General features: G+C 41.8%; 1 protein-coding gene across 5 annotated transcripts; it reads right to left on the bottom strand.

The window, feature by feature from the left end:
* Positions 1-336: 336 nt before the first annotated feature.
* slc7a1a (solute carrier family 7 member 1a) lies at positions 337-19579 on the bottom strand. 5 transcript variants are annotated; one of them, XM_019253100.2, is made up of 13 exons: positions 19247-19579; positions 11656-11937; positions 11389-11571; positions 11141-11299; positions 10808-10985; positions 10501-10634; positions 8166-8388; positions 5849-5985; positions 5370-5472; positions 4205-4410; positions 3883-4034; positions 3691-3799; positions 337-3071 (listed from the first exon to the last, which is right to left on the bottom strand). In XM_019253100.2, the coding sequence occupies exons 2-13, from the start codon at positions 11840-11842 to the stop codon at positions 2887-2889; spliced, it is 1956 nt and encodes a 651-aa protein (XP_019108645.1). In that variant the 5' UTR covers positions 11843-11937; positions 19247-19579; the 3' UTR covers positions 337-2886. The 5 variants fall into 5 exon arrangements, with proteins under 5 accessions (XP_019108645.1, XP_010735317.1, XP_019108648.1 ...); XM_010737015.3 differs by having other exon boundaries at positions 11656-11890; XM_019253103.2 differs by lacking the exon at positions 19247-19579 and adding an exon at positions 18922-18940 and having other exon boundaries at positions 11656-11890.
* Positions 19580-19856: the final 277 nt, after the last annotated feature.

The raw sequence follows: 19856 nt of genomic DNA, 5'->3' as shown, positions 1-19856 counted from the left end.
TGATTTTGCCAACCCTGAGGATAATTTCAGTTGCACTGATCATGTAAACAACATGAGGAACACAATGTTGCACACAAACAGGACAACATAAAAATAAGCCTTTTCTCCACTTTACAAATAATTTACTGCAGAAAATCGAAACAATATCTTATATACACAATCTGTATTATACAGAGTTCGACTTGCTACTGTGTTGTTAAGGACTCTCAAAAACACAGTCAATGCATGCACGTGTTAAAACTAATGGGAACACGATATGATGTGACATCGGTCTACATTTAAAGGTCCGGTGTGTAACATTCAAGAGGATCTACTGGCAGAAATAAAATATTCCTCTTCTGTGGAGAACTGCCATGTTTCTACATACCCAGAATGGACAAACAGTAAGTTAATCGATAAACTGTAGTTTATCGTTCATGTTTGGGACGGAAGGGTGAGGCAAGTGGTATTCAGTTGGTTGCAGTCTGAAACTTCACCACTAGATGGGACTAAATCTTACACACTGTACCTTTAAATCTTGAAGTAACATTAAAGGGGAACACATATTTCCAGTCTGTTTACGGGTCTTAGGAAGTCCCACTGCATAAAAGCAGTACAGTCGGATAAACTGACTCATCTCAACACTACAGTAGCAACCAAGCTGCACACCTGAAGCTGACTGAACCATCACTAGTTGAGTTGCATTGTGGGCAATGCAGGTGCCAGGTTTTGACAAAGAAAAGAAACACATGGAATAAAAAAAGATGGCAGCTATGGATCTTTCCCATCATGATGTTGTATGAGTGCAATGCTAAATCGGTCTACTAAGTACTACTTCACGTCTGTAAAAATAGAAAACATACGCAAATGCATCTGACATTTTAATGACAACAAACAAAAGATGATGAAAATAAATGTACATGGCCAAATTCTCTGTAGGCCTTTGTTTAATTGTAAATATTAAGTGGAATCAGACTCAGACCATCTGGGTAATAAAAAGACATTAATAAAGAAAAGGCCTACAATAAATTGAGAACAAAGACATTTATCCAAATTGGACATTTTAAGAAAAAGTCGGCCTGTATTTGTTTGTTCTTTCTCTGTCTTTTTAACTAAATGTACAAGATACAGATGCAGAGACACAGCAGCCAGCACTGTGAAATGCCACTACCATCTAATGTCACCTGACATTAACAGATTCAACAACTCAGCATCGTCACCTGATATTCAACTGTATCAGATTCACAGATGAGATTTCACATACCAAGGGTAAAATATCCTCGAACGGCCATTATTGAAGGAGATGATATGAATGTTACTCGTCACATGGTTTGACATTTTAAAACGTTCCTGGTAAACTTTAGACCAAATGACTTCTGACGTCTGAATCTGTGTGTGCATCTGGATCAGGAACTGTTCACAGGATATGGTGTATAATATTTCGGCACAGCAGTTTTTTGCACCATAACCTGTAGATAGATGGCTTGTTGGTTCAATGAATGCTCTTTTGCTGAGACATACGTCTGCAATGAAACTACTGTAAAATCACAACAGGACGCCAGGCTATGCCTGTCTGTTTGTTTCATGGAGACTATAAGCTATACAACATATAAAATCACTGACCTGTTCTTGTTTCTTCCACTCAAGAAACATCAGCAAACTCAGGGCTGTTGTATCACAACCTGAACTGCAGAATATCATTCACGCATATCTATCATCCCGGTTTGATTAGTGTAATTCCCTTTTCACCTGCCTCAGCAAGTCGTTGGTCCAGAACGCTGCTGCAAAGCTGGCCAGGTCCAGAAGAACAACTCACATCACACCCATCTTCTACGCTTTTACACTGGCTTCCCACCAAGTTCAGGATGTTCTTGTTCAGAGCCCTGCACTGTCAGGCACAAGCGTACATCTTCCATTCGTAGCAGAGGCTCTGACACTGTGGAACACTCTTCCTGTAGACTCATGGTCTCTGCTGAAACCTTTAAGAAGCAGCTCAAGACTCGTTCATTCAAACTAGCCTTTCTCTCGCCTGCTGTCGAGTGTTTTCATGTTCTGTTGTTGCTTATGTTTTATTGTTTGCTTTATGTTCATAGAGCACTTGCTCTATAGAGGCTGCTATACTAAATATACTTATTATTATTATTGGTATTATCATTATTATAAGTTACAGCTCCCTGCTGGCCCACTTACATGTGCAGCCATTGGCCTGACCACCCTTTTCTCCGAGTGAACAAGGGTAATTATAACACTGACAAGCCAAGTGTGTATTCTGCAAGCTCTCATTTGTCAGTGAGGTTAGAGCAGCACGTTACATAAGAGTCGACTGGTTTACGAGAATATCAATTTGTGTTTTATACTAACCGTGTTATCTGATTTGCAGAATTATGTAAATATATCTACTTAAGTTTTAACAGAAAGAAACACAAGAAATATACTGTTGCTCGCTGGCACCCAGATTATAGCTGTTATCACATGTGCACATAGTCCTTCTGCTAACAATGTAACCCACACACTCCCCAAAGAAGTAACCACAACCCATCATGAAAAGAGACGAATGCGATGGTCTCCCAGTATATCCGAACCTCCCTCGAACACGACCCCCCCACCCCTCCTCAGACAGCCAAGTGATAAGGAGCAGTTGAAGCTCAAGGCCAAGCAAAAGGGGGAACAAGCTCATTACAAAATACTGAAATCATGCCAACGATGGCTTCAGAAATCTTGTTGTTCTACCCATCAGTCAAGGGGGAAAGTCACAGATTTGTGAATTTGAGGTCAAAGTTATTTATCATTACTTTCCCCAAAAGGGAGTACTGCCAGTGATTGCCTAGATGTTGTCCAATCTAAAAAAAACTCAGACAGACTGGCGTCAGGGCAGGTTGAAATGTACGCAGCATGTTCTAATGCTTCCTACAAATCTCCATCGTCCTCTTCCCTGGCGTCGATGTCGTAGGGCAGGAAGGCCTCCTTTTCTGGTGACATGTCCTCCAATTCGTGGTCGCGTTTAAAGCCATTCATCACTGTGTCTGGAGACGAGCGGGCCGCGGCTGCCTCAGCGCTGTGATGAATGCCATACCCAAAGTAGATCACTAAACCTGAGAGGAAAGGAGAGCAAGACACACATCATTGTTTGTGTAGTACACTCACTAAAATGAAGGTGTTGTGTGAGAACCCCAGACACCCGAAATTTGCTGGCCTGGTGAATGGATGACCAGGGAAAAATGCAGAGTTAAAGGTACAGCCTGTGAGATTTAGTGGCATTTAGTGCAGATTGTAATCAACTCAACCGTCTCTCACTCCCTTTCCAACTGCATAGACACTTCTTCTTCTACAGCTCCTTTCTCTGCCACATGTCCTGTGGAGCCCTTTGGCCAAGCTGAGCTACTGTAACAAACATGGCAGCGCAAGATGTCCATATGTAGATATAAAAGGTTAATTCTCAGGTAACAGTGATTGTATCACTGAAAACATAATTATATTCCATTTCTGCCAAAAGATCACCCAAAATTTTTGAATTTTTTAAAAAATAAACAAGAATTTCCTGATTGTACTGACATTTTTTTCATTATGAATAATAAAAAATGTGGCTTCTGAAGGGGGGCATGGCAGAAAAAAGGTTTCAGAACCACTGGCCGGGACTTCCCCTTTAAGGGATGGATACAATTTCTGCAACTATGGAGTCAGTTTGAACCCCTAGGCATTTACAATACGTACCTATTACCATCCAAATACAAAATCGTATCCAAGTGCCTTTGTCCAGCTGCATCATCAGGTAAACATTGACAAACATGCTGATCACAGGAACGAAGGGAAGCAGTGGAACCTAAAGAGTCAGATGCGAAAAGTGTTAAGACATAGCAAACATTAAGTTTAAAAGATCCAAAGAAGAACTGCTTTAATCCAAACCTTGAAGGAAAGTTTAGTCTTGCTCTCAGGTTGTCTCCAGATGATGAAGGTGAGGAGGAGACACGCCATGAAGATGACACTGAGGGCTATGATGTTCCACAAAGCAATCCCTCCCTGCACCGCCAGTACACTGAACAGCAGGATCAACGTTCCTGCAGGAGTACATATGTTTTTATCTCATGTGTAACTCTGCACACGACTCAAGAGGATTTAAAGCAAATTAACACTGTCGTAAGCTTCTTTACCAAAATATTATAACAATTTAATGAATATTTATTACATTCTATCGCAGTATTAACGTAGGCCTGTTATGACCACCTACCCATGACAGAGGCACAGATGTTGACTGTGAAGCCGGACAGTGTGGATGGCTCAGGATTGTCTGGGAACATGACGGTCTTGAAGCTGAGTCTCTCTTCTATACCGGGCAAGATCCCCATACTGGGGGCACTTATGCTGTCGCTCAGTTCCACCTCCTCCTGGGTATTCGCCATCTGATACGACAGACTGGGCAGCTCAGGCTGGTACCTGACACAATTAAACACATGTACTGAGCTGTTTTTACCATTGGGACTTTACTCTATATTCATGTCACCTAAAATAGTTCCTAATCCCAGTGGTAATGCAGTGATAAGTAGCACATAATGCAGCACCGGAGCAAAATTAACCTGCTTATGAGTAATGTCACCCATACTGTCAAAATGTACCTGGTAGTGTAAAATGAAGTGTAAAACTGCTTTCAACATGAATGTAAGGTTTCACTGCATGTTACTGAGTGTTACATTCACACATGAAGTGTTGACAACTTATTAACACTAGAACCACCACGGAGTCATTTTTACCCCTCAACAGTTGCACCACGCCCAGTTGCCTGGCAACATGCGTTGGCTAGAAGTCGTTTGATGAGCAGATTGTCATATCACAAGTTCGAGCCAACTATATTGGATAGATATGAGGCTAGAGAGATGAATTTGAAACTTGAACCGGAGCAGAACAAGGTCCAAGAAGTTCTGGCAATGTGGGAGTGAGGCATCACATCTGGGAGAGATAACAGCAGACATGAGTGATGGAGAATCGGATGGAGAGAAAATTGAGTGCGTAGGTCGAGGTGTAAGTGTGTTTTTCCTTTTCAAATTCAGTATCACAACAGACGAAGTAAAACAATATGTTATTATCCAAATACATTTTGAACATTTACCTAGTGTTCTTCTTCTGTAAAAATGTAATTATAAGGAATCTTAATAATTAAATTATTTCAATCTGTCAATTATTTTGTTGTTTGTTTGTTGCAGCCTCAGTTTATGATGATGGTTTTAAAATATATTTGATCTTTTTGAAGTCTTGATATAAAAGGACATCTTTGCGATCGATGAAACTGTTGCAGCAGGGAGTAAAAATACCCTCCTTCAGTGGTTCTAGTGTTAATTCTGGACAGGTGCAAACTGTGTCCCTAGTTAAACTTTACATACTTAAGTCCCCTCACTGACCTGAGTACCAGAACACAGGCAGCGACCAATGTGTAGGCCAGCAGTGTCCCTATTGACATCAGGTCCACCAGGTCCTTCAGGTCAAACAGCAATGCCATGATAGCTTTAACAAGAAAGCAAACAAGAATAACAAGAAAGAAAAAAATGAAAGCTGGAGACATGGGAACACCTTTGCACATTTAGGAAACAAATCAAACAATATGCACTGGAGAATGATCACAAGTATTAATTAAGATTTTCTCTGTTGCAATTTGTGCCTAATTAACTCAATGTTAATTAGTAAGCTGAGCAGTAATGAGAGAGGTCAAAGCTAATCTTTCAGGTTGTACTACTCTCTTTTTTTTGCTTGATCTTGATTTTCTTTAATTCAACATTCACATAATCTTCTTCACTTTATGTCCCAGCCCTCTTAATTGCCCTCTTTCCTTCCTTCTCCTTAAATACATCCTTCTATTTTCCTTATGCCTCATTCATCTTACCAGACATCACCCCAGCGGTCACAGTGGACGCTACAGGGGATTTCCTCTCGCTGACGTGGGACAGGAAGGAGAAGAGCAGGCCGTCCCGAGCCATGGCAAAGATGATACGTGGTAGGGGGAACATGGAACCCAACAGACTGTGGGGTGGGTGTGGGGGGAGAGAAACATCAGATTGGGGATGGGACGGTGGAAGGTATAGGGTAGAGGAACAAGGGGAAAGGAAGAGTATGAAGAGGTCAGAAGGAGGAATAATTATCGAGGGCGAGGCGAATATAGTTAGGAAGATAAGAGTCATGGATTGAGTGCTGGACAGCGTGCAACAGAATACCAGATTGGCCACACAGTAGTTTGGCTACAGGGGCAACAGGGACATGATGATGGACCAAGAATAATCTGATGCGAGCATGCACAATTCATCCCCTCCTTACACAACAAATATGACGCCCACATGCTGTTACTCTCCATTCCAAAGTTAAAATCTGGTTACTTCAGCATGCAGTTTAATTTGGTACTTATATTCCTTCTAACACCACCAATATGAAGGTAGGAAACTTCAGTTAAGTCACAAAAAAAACAAAGTCTGACCCATTTTTACAAGAAATAGTAGTAGAAAGTATACATGAACTGCCTCAACCAACTACTGAGAGACCTGTACATGTAAGGCCAGAGTAGCGACAATTAAAGATGCACTTTTCATGCTGCAGTGCTGATTTTTGGCAGGGCTCCTCAAAACACATTTTAAATGGAATCTGCAATTGGCAGTCCATTTGCAACCCGGTGCAGCTCAGCCCCGAAGCATGAAAAGAAGCGACGGTGAACATGGATGCTGTTAGGAAACATGCGTGTTAGTGTCTCACCTGCCCTTATGCCAGAGGTGAGGGTTGCAGTTAGCGGGGTTTTGGTGCAGGGGCTGATCTCAGCCATGAACTTGAAAAGCAGCCCATCGGTGACCGTTGCCCAGATCACATAGGGAACATAGCACCCAGCAGGCAACCAGGGGGACAACCAGGATATATAGTATCCACACTTACACCCACAAGAATGCCATGAAACACAAATTAACAGCAGCACCAGCTCACATATGAAAAGAGTAGCATACATATGCAGTAACAGTGGCATGAAGCAACATGTTCATACATTCATCTATATAAGTATTTATCAAAGCAATAGTCGGTCAAAGTGTGTGCTAGATAAAGTATGTATAACCAATAATACAACTTCCAAAAAAGTTGGTCCGCTGTATAAAACAAAAATTTCCACCCAGAGGACACGCCGACTATGATTTCCAAAATCGATTAGAAATGTGGATTTGTCAGGCCAGTTCTACTTTTCCAGTGTCAGTCTCTAAGTCCACCTCAGATAAATGAGGGTTCAGGGAAGTCAGCCACATTTCTGGATCTTCTTGATAAATGGCTTTAGCTTTGTGCCATAACCTGTGTTCTTAGAAGCAGTGACAAACTGTGTTTACCGACAACAGTTTTGTGAAGCGCTCTGAAACCATGTTGATTTTTAATGCAGTGCCACCTGAAATGTTGAAGGTCACAAGCATTCAGTGTTGGCTTTGGGCCATGCCTCTTCAAGCAGAGATTTCTCTTAATCTTTTTATGACATTATGGCAAGTAGATGGTGAAATCTCTGAAATTTGGTGGAAATCTGGTGACATTTCTTTTTGAAAATGCGTGTTGGGACATGTTGTTCTAAAGCTGTTTTCATAAAGTGGTGAACCTCGCTCCATTCTTGTGATTGACTGAGCTTTTCGAGGACCCAGTTACTACTATCACCCATTCCTAATGAACCTGTTCACCTGTTGAAAGTTCCAAACAGGTGTTTTGTGAGCATTGTACAACTTTAGTCTTTTGTTGTCTCTGTCCCAACTTTTTATTGTGACAGTCATAAAAAAGATGACCAGTTTGAAAATTAAACAGCTTGTTTTTTTTTTACTTTCAATTGAATATAAGTTGAAAAGGGTTTGTAAATCATTGCATTTTCTTTTATTTATGTTTTCCAAAGCATCACAACTTTTTTGGAATTGGGGTTGTAATTAAAAATGCAGCTTGCCTTTGGTTACATCACATCACATACACTGATTTATTCTTAGCAGTGCTCTTATTTTTAGTTAAGGGTCAAATGCCTCCTGAAGCTAAATATACATACACAGAAACACACACAGAAACACACACACACACACACACACACACACACACAGACATGTCTATATGTGCGTGTCTGTCTGCATGTTTATCTAAGAGACAGAACGGTACAGTACGTGAGCATACATTTCAAAGGTGGATCATTGCAGGTGTGTGTAACTTCTTACCTCGTAGACAGAGCACAAAGAGAGCCTACAGCTACAGCGTATTTGGCTCCTTCCCAGCCTACATATTTAAAAGCGACAGGCAGAGGGCTGTTGCTGTCCAGCAGGTAGTATGGCATCATGAGGGTGAGGGCTGCAGAAACACCAAAGTATGCCACAAAACAGATGAGCAGCGACGACACGATGCCGATAGGGATGGCTCTCTGGGGATTCTTCACCTCTTCACCTAGAGCGCAGATGATGAACAGGGAGAGTTAAAGTGGCAAAAAGCACAACTTTACTTCTTTATTACTTCAGCAGGTATACTGGCATTTCTGTCACTAAAAGCCCATCTTCATATTTCCGAACTATTCAGGTAAGTTCAATCTGCCCATAAATGTATGCAATGACAAGCTGTCATGTTCAGATGGGACAGCATCTTTTCTCCAGTGTCACATATGAGAAAAGTAACTGCACTGTACACTACTTTGGCTCTGTAAATGTTCTGAATGGAATTTCAAGACTCACTTTGACTTTCTTAAATACAAGTTTGTGCAGCTGTTGTTACACTCGCCTACCGTTCACTGTTTGTGTTGGAGATGAGAAGTCTGTATCTGGGCCAGATTGTGAATCTTGACTTATTTTCCAACATGTAACTACAGAGAAGATGAACAGCTGTGGAAATCTCGGAAGGGCCAAAAAAGATTCAAGGAAGAGACATAAAATTCTCTGAGTATGAACAGAGTTTAGACGATAAAGTTCATTCTTTGACAAGACGCTGGCTCCGGATGCAAACTGAAGACAGAGCAGCTAACCTATCTTTATATCTCAACTTGCCCCACTCCTAGAAATAAAAGTGTCAGCACTTTTCACTTCAGTTCCTCCATATCTGGATTGAGAGATAGGGAATGACATGTGGGAAAGAACTGCAGGTCGGATTCGAACCCTGGGCTGCTGTGGCAAGAACTAAGCCCCTGTTTTCAGACACATTCCTCTTTTTATTCCTATTTATACACATCAGATTAATTGTGGTTAATGATTAATTGGTTTAGTTTTCACTGTTATATGTTTGGAAGAGATCGATCAATAAAGTTTTGAGAAGATACACTTTATCTATCAAGAATAAATTACAAATATAAATATACACACACAAAATACAAACATTTTTCCAACTTTATAGGCAACAGTGTATAATGGAGTATATAAGTTGATGCTGTGTAATAAAGTATTCCAATAGATTTTATAGCACACAATATGATTTGTAACACACACATGTTTCAAAGGAATTTTTCCACAACAGCTGCTATACCATACTGTTTGTTGGCGACTAACTATTTACACTCTGAGGCACGGTCTGGGTCATTTTATGAATTGTTCACACCGTTCACTCATTCATGCTTGTACTGGCAGAATTCCAGTGAACGTGGAAAACTGGGTAAATGGGGTATTTTGCAACAAATTAAACAAGAAGCTTATTTTCCCTGCGCACCCACAAGACGGAAACACCCAACTCTTCAGCTCCAGGTGTTTTTACGCAACAGAGCTCCTCAGGCAAACACTTGCGTCTTGTTCACATCGCGATGATGGAGTGTGTGTAACACTGCCTGGATCCTTTCTTCACACCACTGTTCGTGACAGGTGACAGTTTTGATTGGCCCAGGTTATTGCAAGACTTGGGGTCATAAGAATAACAGTGGTGTCTGTGTATGTGAGCACACACACATATGTGTGTGTGTGTGTGTGTGTGTGGAGGGGGAAGGGATAATGGCTTCATGCCAACTTAACTCTACAGAGCTGGACTGCACATAAACATACGTGCAGAAGATATAATGGCTTTGGGGTGGCTGAAAGTGTGTGTGTGTGACAGACATGCCCCCACAAGTCAAACTCAAGCAATCATTCAGAGTTAACTTTTGCACGAGCCAATTAGAATTCAGAAAAAGGAGAGGCGGGAAAAGCTTGGGGGCAGAGAGCAGGCCAACTGAGAGAAACTCAGAACAGAACTACATTCACAGGTGCAGATGTGTGCAAACCCTACCCAGACTTAATGTCATAATTTACACCAACAACTTGCATATAGCTGCGTGGCGTTCCGCCAGGAGCAAAATTGACCTAAACGCAGTTAACTGCATCTTCTCTCTCCATGTGCTGCCCCTCTTATGTAACACTGCATGTATGTACTGAATGAACTCTGAATGAAGATTCAGTTACAGCAGCCACGAGCCCCCAGCCGTACCCCACCGCATACCCGCCCCCCCCAAAACTGAAACATACCCATGAGGCAGTGAAAGACAAGTGGAAAGTGGGGCAAGGAGAGAACATGACCAAGGAGTGTTTTCTGGTTTCAACCAGCACTGACCTGTGGTGGCAATGCAGTCAAATCCGACAAAGGCATAAAAGCAGGTGGCGGCTCCTGACAGGACACCCGTGAAACCAAACGGCATGAAGCCGCCCGCTCCTAAGCGCTCTTTGGTTGGCAGGATGTCTGTCAGACTGAACAGGAAAGACAGGAATAATTCAAATCAGCAAAAAAATAGCCTGCATTAGATGAAATTGTTGTTTTAAAGTACACCCAAGTACTTTAAGGTCCTTTATGATGAAACATGTAGATCAGATCTAACAGGCTGTTTCATAGAGCGTCTTTGACATGTGAAGTGAATTCTTACTTGAGGCTGGAGTTACTGGTATAATTGGTGTGTAGAATCTCTTCAGGGTCTAGCTGCCAGTTCTTTAAAGAGCCTTTGACCAGACCAGAGACCACCATGAACAACAAGACCAGGACGTTGATGCAGGTAAAAATCTTGTTCACCATCGCTGACTCTTTGACCCCAAATGCCAGCAAGCCTTAGAAAAGAAGACACAGACGGAATGAAAGACTGCCACTGTTAACTGTTCAAAAACGAGACACCGCATCCTGGCAAAGATAAAGAATACTCTCGGTGAAACAAAGGTGATAACATGAGATGAATGGACAGAAAGAAAGAGCGAAGTTTTCCTACCTGTGAGGGTGAATATGATGCAGACAGCAAACACGTCAGGGTACTCTGACAGTATACCCGGTGCTTTCATGGACATGTATTCTCTGCAGAAATACTCTATGCGCTTCCCTAACAACTCATCGAAGGTAGCGCTCCATGCACGGGCCACACTGGAGGTACCTGTGATGGAGAAAGAGTCGACTAAGATTTTAGTCCTGTTGAATGCAAACAACTAGAAAGGGTTGAGCATAGTAGTTGAGAATGTTTACCAATGATGTAGGAGAGGATGAGGTTCCATCCGGTGATGAAGGCCCAGAGTTCCCCTACGGTCACATAGGAGTAAAGATAAGCTGAGCCTGTCTTAGGAACACGGGCTCCAAACTCGGCATAGCACAGACCTGCCAACACTGAGGCTAAGGCGGCTATGAGGAAACACAGCACAATAGCAGGACCTATGGGAAGCAATGGATATGATGTGATTAGAGGCTTTAAGGTTTGTCTCGCAGGACATCTTCCAATTGTTTAGAGTGGCTCACCTGAATTCTCTCGTGCAACAGCACCGGCTAGCACGTAGACGCCAGCGCCCAGTGTGCTGCCCACGCCAAGGGCCACCAAGTCAAAAGTGTTGAGGCATCGGGACAGATGGGACTCCTCTGTGTTGCAGTTCACCACCTTCACCCTCAGCAACTGCTTCCCGAAACCCAGAAGCTTCTCCAGCGCCATGGATCACAGTCTGGCCTCAGGGAGAGAAGGGGAGGGGTAGAAGATCACCTGGGGTTCAGAGAGCACAGGGGAGAGGGGGAGAGGTCACACACAGCCTAGAGAGAGGGAAAGGAGACAAAAGAGGAGAGATGGTGATTTAAAAGTTCTTCACATTTGTAGCTGAACTTTTTATCCTTAGTCTTGGTGTTCGCTGGGGCCGAGCCAGCTCCATCTAGTGTACTAAAATGAATCGCATGATGCTCGATCCATTGGTGCAATAGTCCGAAAGAGGTCACATTCATAATGACACTAGTAATGACACAGGGGAAGTGTTGGATTGAGGGGGTGCACATGATGTCGACAAACTTGCTGTAAGCAGAACACTTACATAATGCAACCCAATCCACAATCTGGGACTGCTGCCCAAAAATCTGGGGGCCTATAGGGATAATCCATCTTATTGCTGGATTTGTTGCAGACATATGTTACGTAACACAATGCAACTCACAGGACAGGAGGCAGGGCCCTTGAACAGACTGTTCAACGCAAAGAGAGTCATAACTCATGACACAAAAACACTTTCTTGAAACATGCCGTGGAGGCTCGTCACGTTGTGTTACTCCTACATACAGCAGAAGAAAAACAACCTACCAGCACTGTCCTGTTTTTTCCTCTCTGCTTAAGGTCAAACAAAGACAATCCGCCATTATTCTTGGTGCTTGAAGTAACAGAGTTAGAGGGACAGTTTGGTTATTTCAAGTTTTGCAGTCTACCTATTGTAGATAGCCGCCAGCATGCTGCTAGTTTGGAGAAGCAGAGCAAAGCACTTTACCTTACTGTCAGTCAACCTTTGTCTTTGATATTAACCATAGAACTTCAATATTGCAACACATAAACACATAGACACAATTGTGCTACACACTGTTACGCCATAGAGCAGCTGTTTGGATCAGATCAGTTTGATTTTATTATGTTCTCCCAACTTTCTGTAGGTAACACACTGACTATGCATAAGTACTTCATACAACTCCACTTCACAATACCAAAACAAGCAAATATTAAAGAAGCAGAGGCCAAGATGTCCTGACTTTTAGGCTCTAGTATGGGTCATACGCTAAAAACGCTGCATCCTACAATGCCCAATATGCAAGAGAAAAGCCTAAGGAGACAGTGTAAAACAGTTTTCACGGTTGGAGCAGGACTACCTGTGATGAATAAACTAGATTTCATGTGTAAACCCACTACAGTTTGCTTACTGTCCTAACCAATTTAACACAAGACACCATAGCACACATCCTCCACACCAGAAGGTCCAAACAAGGCCATGCAAAGAGTGCCTTGTTCAGCTGAACAGTACTGAACATATATATATATATATATACACATTTTAAAATGGGAAAGACGCCAATGTAGTTTGAAGCTATCTACCCTCTGGAAGCCAGACATAGCTGTAAGACTTCTTTCCTAAGTGTTGCTGAGAAGATTCTCTGGGTCAGTAGCCTGTCCAACATCTCATGCACATTCCTCTGTGTTGAGCACACATACCAAGAGGTAATACTTGATATACGAAAGGAGAAAAAACATGGAGGGCACTTGAAGGAACAGAAAGGGGAAAAAAGAGAGGAAGGGGTATAAACAATGTCCTGCTGCAAAGTTCAGTTGTGTCAGTCTGGCGGAGGTCCAGAGGTATGTCTTGTGGAAAAGAGACTGGAAATTGAGTGAATGACATGCAGCTGCATAACACCGTGACACATTTCCAGATAATAGAACCTATCAGAACCCAGTGACATGAGGACATGAACCCGAAAAGGTCATGTGGACAGTGCAACAGTCATGTCACACCTCATGGAAACTTCTACATGAGGGTAACTAAGGCGATGACCTTGTAGCCTTTCCAACTTTCCAACCTATCAAACAACATGTAAACAAAATATCCAACGAATATATCGGTATACAAATTGTTAACTTGCAGTCAGAGAGGTTTCATGCGTTAGTTTCTCCAACCTTTACAGTACTTGGCTTTAACCTTCGGGACAATCCCACAGTGATGAGTCACTACAAACATAACAGAACTATTGTTTTCCGACAGGATGGTAGCCACAACCAGCAACCAATCATTGTAATAACTTCTATACAAAACAAAACTGCATACAAAACCACAGGTTGAACTCTTGTCCAGTCTCTGTGGATCTTAAGACAAACAAAATAAAAGCTTCAAAAATCTAATTTTGTGCGTCCACCACGGTCAAGCTGACATTGCGACACAGAAGACTGCAGAGGTCACTATTGTTTACACGGTGCCATTGATCATAAAGGGTGTAACATGTCAGCAGCGAGGCTCGTGTTCCTAATAGAAATAGTGTGGAAAGAATTACACAGGCATCGGCTCTATTATTGTGTATTGCTGTGTGTTACTGCCTTTAGCATGATAATTAAGTAATGACTGGTTGATAAATGAATTACTAGATTGACATAAAAACAGCAACTATTTGATTTGTTGTGTTTTTAAGACTAAATGATGCTTGTTTCAGTAGCTCAGATTTGTTCTGGTTTCCTTAGTCTTTTGATAGTAAACTGAATTCTTTGGGCTATTGTTTGGACAGAACCACATAAATAAGTAACTATTTTTGAGTATTACACCAGCTTGTGAGTCACATTACTGTAAAGGAGGTTCATTAATAAAAGCTTGAAGTGAAAAATATTATTCTAATATCCGTGTCCTGTCGTGTACAGAAATGACCACACACATGCCTGCACTGAAACACAGAAGAAAGTAGCCTGTATGAACCACATCACCCCTCACTGACCCGCTACACAACTGCTGAGTCACACCTTCTGTCACTACAAATTCATCATACTAAATAATGAGACCTAAAAAGGAGGAGGAAGTTTGACAATCCCCCCCCAAAAAAACAACAACAAAAAAAAAACACATCATGCATTTAAAAACAGAAGCATGTGCAGCATTTGCAAATATTGCTGCACATCAATGTCAAACAGACGATATCCTGTTCCAGCATGGCAGAATCAGAAAACACATTGAGGACTTACTTGAACTACGGATACACTTCGCCTGTCGAGGTTTGATCGATAGATGAATTAAAAAGACAAATTTGATTTGTTAACTATTCTTCAAGCTGATGTGAGAGCGTGAGAGTGTTTGACGACCGCCGTTCTGAAATAGAATCTGGAGGAATCACATGGCCTGGCTATTCAGAGCAGCACAGACACGCACACATGCACACACAAGCACACGAGGGCCGAGGGCACAGTCAAATGTAGCAGTAGTCGGCTAACCATGAGAACCTCAACAAAAGTCTTTTTTTACAGTAATAACTGTGGAAACTGATAGAATCACAGAGTTGCAGTTGCATTGATGCCAAGAAGCAAATAGTGTAACCTTTGTATTGGTGTAACTCCTGTGTGCAGGCAGTGCTGGAAGAAGTATTCAGATCCCAGAAATACAAAGTAAAGTCTGTGCATTCAGAACTTCACAGCAAAATGCACATATCAAACGTAAAAGTACTCATTCTGCAGTAGAATGTGTTTTGCCATTATATATGTCATTTTTAATGATATTACTAGCGTATTATAAACATATACATGCATGTGTGTGTTGCACATTTCTACTGTAGATGCTAAAGGTTGAGCTAATTTGACTTTATGTGCTGTTGTTTATTATTTATTATTTAAGTTTATTCTACAGCAGTGCATCAGGATCTATGAGTGTTTCTCAAACTTTTTACAGCTAAGTACCTCCATCATGATAGATGTTGAAATACAGACTGTATTCAGCTAGAGTCAGTTCACACAGGAGGCAGGTTTATTCCTGATAACAACATTATTTGTTATTGACTGTTGTTGAATCCTGAACAGAACCGGTTCAAGAACCAGAGCTGATCTGGTGTTGAAGGGTTCTCCCCATCTGCACTTCTCTTGCTAATGTTTCCTGTTTGGAGTTTTTGAACCTCTACTTCCTTGACAATGTCAACGGTAAACTACAGCAGACTGCTAAGAACAACAGACAGTTGTTGTGGAAGCAGTTCTGATGTTAGACTTTGACAATAAACTCATTTTTAAATCAACAAAATAACTTTGAAATATTGATTTCTCTAGCAAGTAGCCATGCAATAAGTGGGACAAATTACAACAAGCTGATTATTGTTGCAAAATAAACCCTGACATGTTGATAAAGGACTTAAATTAATTCACTGCTTAATATATTTTAAAATTAATTTCTTTGATTTAAAAAAATATTTTTTCTGAGATTCCACTACCACCAGTGGTACATGTACCATAGTTTGAGAAACCAGTGTTCTGTAAGGCGATGATATGTTTGTAGCGTCACTGTCATGTAAGATCCACATATCTCTAACAAGTGGTTAAGTAAAAAAAAAAAAAAAAGTACTCTCAACGTAACTAGTAATTGAAGCTGTCAGAGAAATGTCTTGAAGGTAAAAGTACAATATTTGCCTCTGGGAGGTCAGAAATTCTCGAACTTTCAGACATGCTTTCACTGCATTCCACCATTGCATGCATGCAGGTACATGCATTCATAGGTGCACACTCTGTTGGAATTCACTGTAATGAAATTATTTACACAGTAATACATGAATAAATGCCAAAGGTTCAAAAGTGCAGGGACAGAAATCTTGCAAAACTCAGAGGGGTGTCAGAATGTTTATCGTACTGTACACACAGACACATGCGCAACCCGCTTTTAGTTTTAAATGATTTCGCAGATGAGACGTGCTCATGAGCCGGGAGGAGTGGATGGACAGGAAAGGGGGGTGTGATCCTTTGGAACCAATGAAAGTAGACCATGAACGTGACACTTCTTGACATTTAGGAGTCCTTTTCATTACCACTGCTGAATAACTGGATTTGTATGGCAGCAATTTGATGATGCACGTCTCCTAAAAACAGAATACATAGTAGATGGAATACTCATTAAGGTCAGCAGAGATTTCTTTTGACAGTTTCAGTGTAAGACACACTGCAACAGGACCTTAAACTCACACTGTTCAGGTAAAACAGGTGCAAACATACATCCTTTAGAGTACATGGAAGCAGCTCTGTTCTCTGGTTGTACCCCTGTCGCTCTCTTGTTGAATTCTACTGTATTATTAGAGGAACAAAAAATGTCGAGTGTTCCGATGCAAACGCTCATGAACTGAGTGAAATTGTTCTTGGATGTGGGCTCACTGTGGAGAAAGAACAGCATGCAACAGTGGTGTGTTGGCAATTCCCATCTGTGTGCTAATGACACCACCGAACTCTGCCAGGTACATCGCATCACTGTGTTAGTTTGCAATCATGACCTGTTTAACCAGCTGTTATGGTGGCAGTGCCCCAGGTTCAAAGTGACCCACAACATGAGCTTGCCACGCACAGGGATTTCAACACTATCTGTCAGTCTGTCTGTGAAAGAATCGAAGGCTGCACCACCTCTGTGAATGAAAAGAGCGAAAACATACAGTATGCGGCAGACCTGTCATGTTCCCTAAATAAGTGGCATCCACAGTCGAAGAATGAATCCGAATAGTTTAGCATGTCTTCTTTCAGAGCAGAGAAATAGTCACGTACTTCAAGGAACACAAGATGCTTCCAAGATGATTTTTTTGGCTCCGTTCAGTTCACATTCAGAGACAGGAGCCATAAATCGTAGATAAAACACAGAAGGCTCTTTAACTTTTATGCAAACATAACGGACTACAAGAGTATGAATGAAAGCAACCTTTACAGATATCTCTGTCTAACACTGGAGTCTGTTTGCTGATTATTTTCTGATAATTAAGGTGGGCTAACGTCTGGGACATTCACACACTAATCAGAGTATTTAAGTTATGCAGCTTTCATGGTTTTGAACTTATCTAACCATAATATTCACACATTCTAACTTAAGCTTTTATTTTCTTCCATCTCTGATTCTCAGAGAGAATATTTACATTTTAAATATAGTCAGATATTGTGTATTGTATTGCATCAGTCACGTAAAAAGCTGATCAGGCGATGCCTGCTGAATACAACGTTTATTCTCTAGCTCTCTGTTTCTATTGCAGCAATTTCCATAAGCATGAAATTACCGGACATCGTAATAAGCTGCTCATTCATGTTTTGTACACACTGCAATCTATTTACTGCAGCTACAGTAGCTTACATTGTACACACTGTTTTGACAAGTCTTAAAAAAAAAAACTACCAACTTGTGTCATAAAACTGTGTGTGTAAACAAAAGCTCAGCACTGTTCTGAGTACATACAAGGTTATGCTGCTATTACCAAGCACACGGGCAACCAAACATTCAGCATGGAGGCGCAGCAAAGAGGAAACATAAAGCCATCACATGCTGAAGCCATGCCCATAATCTCAGTACCTGGAAAGCTTCCATGCGCACACACACACCCTCACACCCTTCAGTGCGTTTTGTATATGCTACATACAGGCTTGCAGTCAGCAGCTTGCCCACAAGTGGCCCACTTTCAGAGAGGCTAAAGTTAGACTGACTGGAACTGGTCTGAACTGTTGCCATGGACGTCTAAAAGGTCAACTCTTGCTACTGAGTCCTTCTTACAATACAGACATTTTATGGAGCGGGGCAGTAAATTATTTGGAGTTTGGAGTTGGAATTATACTTTTTCACACATTCATCAACTGTTATTTTACTGCTTTTTCAAACGCACAGATTGAGTCCTACCTCCATCAAACTGCATCACTGTACCAGGCTGATCTATGCTGCTCTTGTTGACTGAAACCTTTCCACTCTGGGGTTTCCAGAGGAAGCAGATACATTTATAAGGGGTTTAATCTGTAAACGATTGCCTGAACAAAAGCTGAAGAGTTCACTTTACACACTTGTGATTTGCTGCTTGCTCTACATGTCAGTGTTCACTCAGGTCCAAGACAACAGCCACCACCTTCCTCACATCACCATCATCATCATCAGCAGGAGCAGAAGGAGCCCCTTTCGGACACACTACACTGTAGCTCCCACGGTGGAATCCTGAAGCCATAACACATTCCAGGGCTCCTATGTCTCATATTACATCATCACGGTTACACACAATGCGCATCGACGCGAGGGTCACCCTAATCTTTACCGTTGAGCAGCGAGGAGTGCGAGAAGGAAATTATGTAGTGCAGTTGTATTTCCTCACAGGCACGCTGCAGGAAACGGCAGCGCTGACTTTGAAAGCAGTAAAAAATGGGGTCCGAGTAAAATGAGCATGTGGTTTGGAGTGAGTGCTCCTCCGTTCCGCGCAGCCAGCCAACTTTACGCACAGAAACGCGCGTTCCCTTACAGCGCCCTAAGCTCGGGTGCAACATGAAATATCTCGGCGTTACAGATGCTTGGAAGTTAATTGAACGTTACATAACATTTTACATGCATGTAGCATAATGAAGCGTGTGTGAGGACTTCTTTACCTTGTATACCCTGCAGGGGCGCATGAAGCAGTGATCCGAGATAAACCAGTTTCCTTCAGAGGTTTCCAAATGTGTAAATTGTGTAGAAAAAACAAAACAAACGCTGCGTCGACACACGGTGATCTGCAAAGTTTGCGTCTCTCTTTACAGGTGAGGAGGAGGAATTTAAACTCGGGGGTTGTGCTGTTTAACTCGTTTGGATGGAGGAGGGGACACGGAGACAAACAACCCCGCCCACTCATTACCATTAGAGTAGTGGTCGACTACCACAAGAGGTGTTTCACATTTGTCATTGGAGGACTCGATTGAAAGGGTGAAAATCAGTGATGTGATTCTTCTTCAGATGATAAAATCTTCATCACAAAATGATTCTGGATTGTTCCTTTCTATGTCAGATGGATGGAAACCATCTCAGGGGTCACAAGTTTCACTTCGCAACAAGCCAGTGATCGTTCAAATGGATTTTTTATTCTCAGGCAAAACAAACAAACAAAAAAAATACTAAAACAAAACTTTTACAAAGCTCTCAGCTCAGGTCTGGTCATCGGTGAAACAGAAGTGTTAAGGGATCGAAGAACGTCCATATCAACTGTCCCACAGAGGGAGACAT

Source organism: Larimichthys crocea, chromosome XXII (genome assembly GCF_000972845.2).
Source record: "Larimichthys crocea isolate SSNF chromosome XXII, L_crocea_2.0, whole genome shotgun sequence".
In the NCBI taxonomy this organism is placed as follows: domain Eukaryota; kingdom Metazoa; phylum Chordata; class Actinopteri; family Sciaenidae; genus Larimichthys; species Larimichthys crocea.
Note: the sequence above shows the minus strand (reverse complement) of the source record. Positions and strands in the feature narration are given on the sequence as shown.

Bases quoted from the DNA above. Each gene is read 5' to 3' on its own strand.
- slc7a1a (XM_019253100.2), bottom strand. From the start codon at position 11,842: ATGGCGCTGGAGAAGCTTCTGGGTTTCGGGAAGCAGTTGCTGAGGGTG. The intron at 10,986-11,140 runs GTAGGAAAACTT...TTCTTTTCTAAG, and splicing joins CATCATATTCACCCTCACAG to GCTTGCTGGCATTTGGGGTC. The intron at 4,411-5,369 runs GTCAGTGAGGGG...TAATTGTGTCAG, and splicing joins GCCTGTGTTCTGGTACTCAG to GTACCAGCCTGAGCTGCCCA.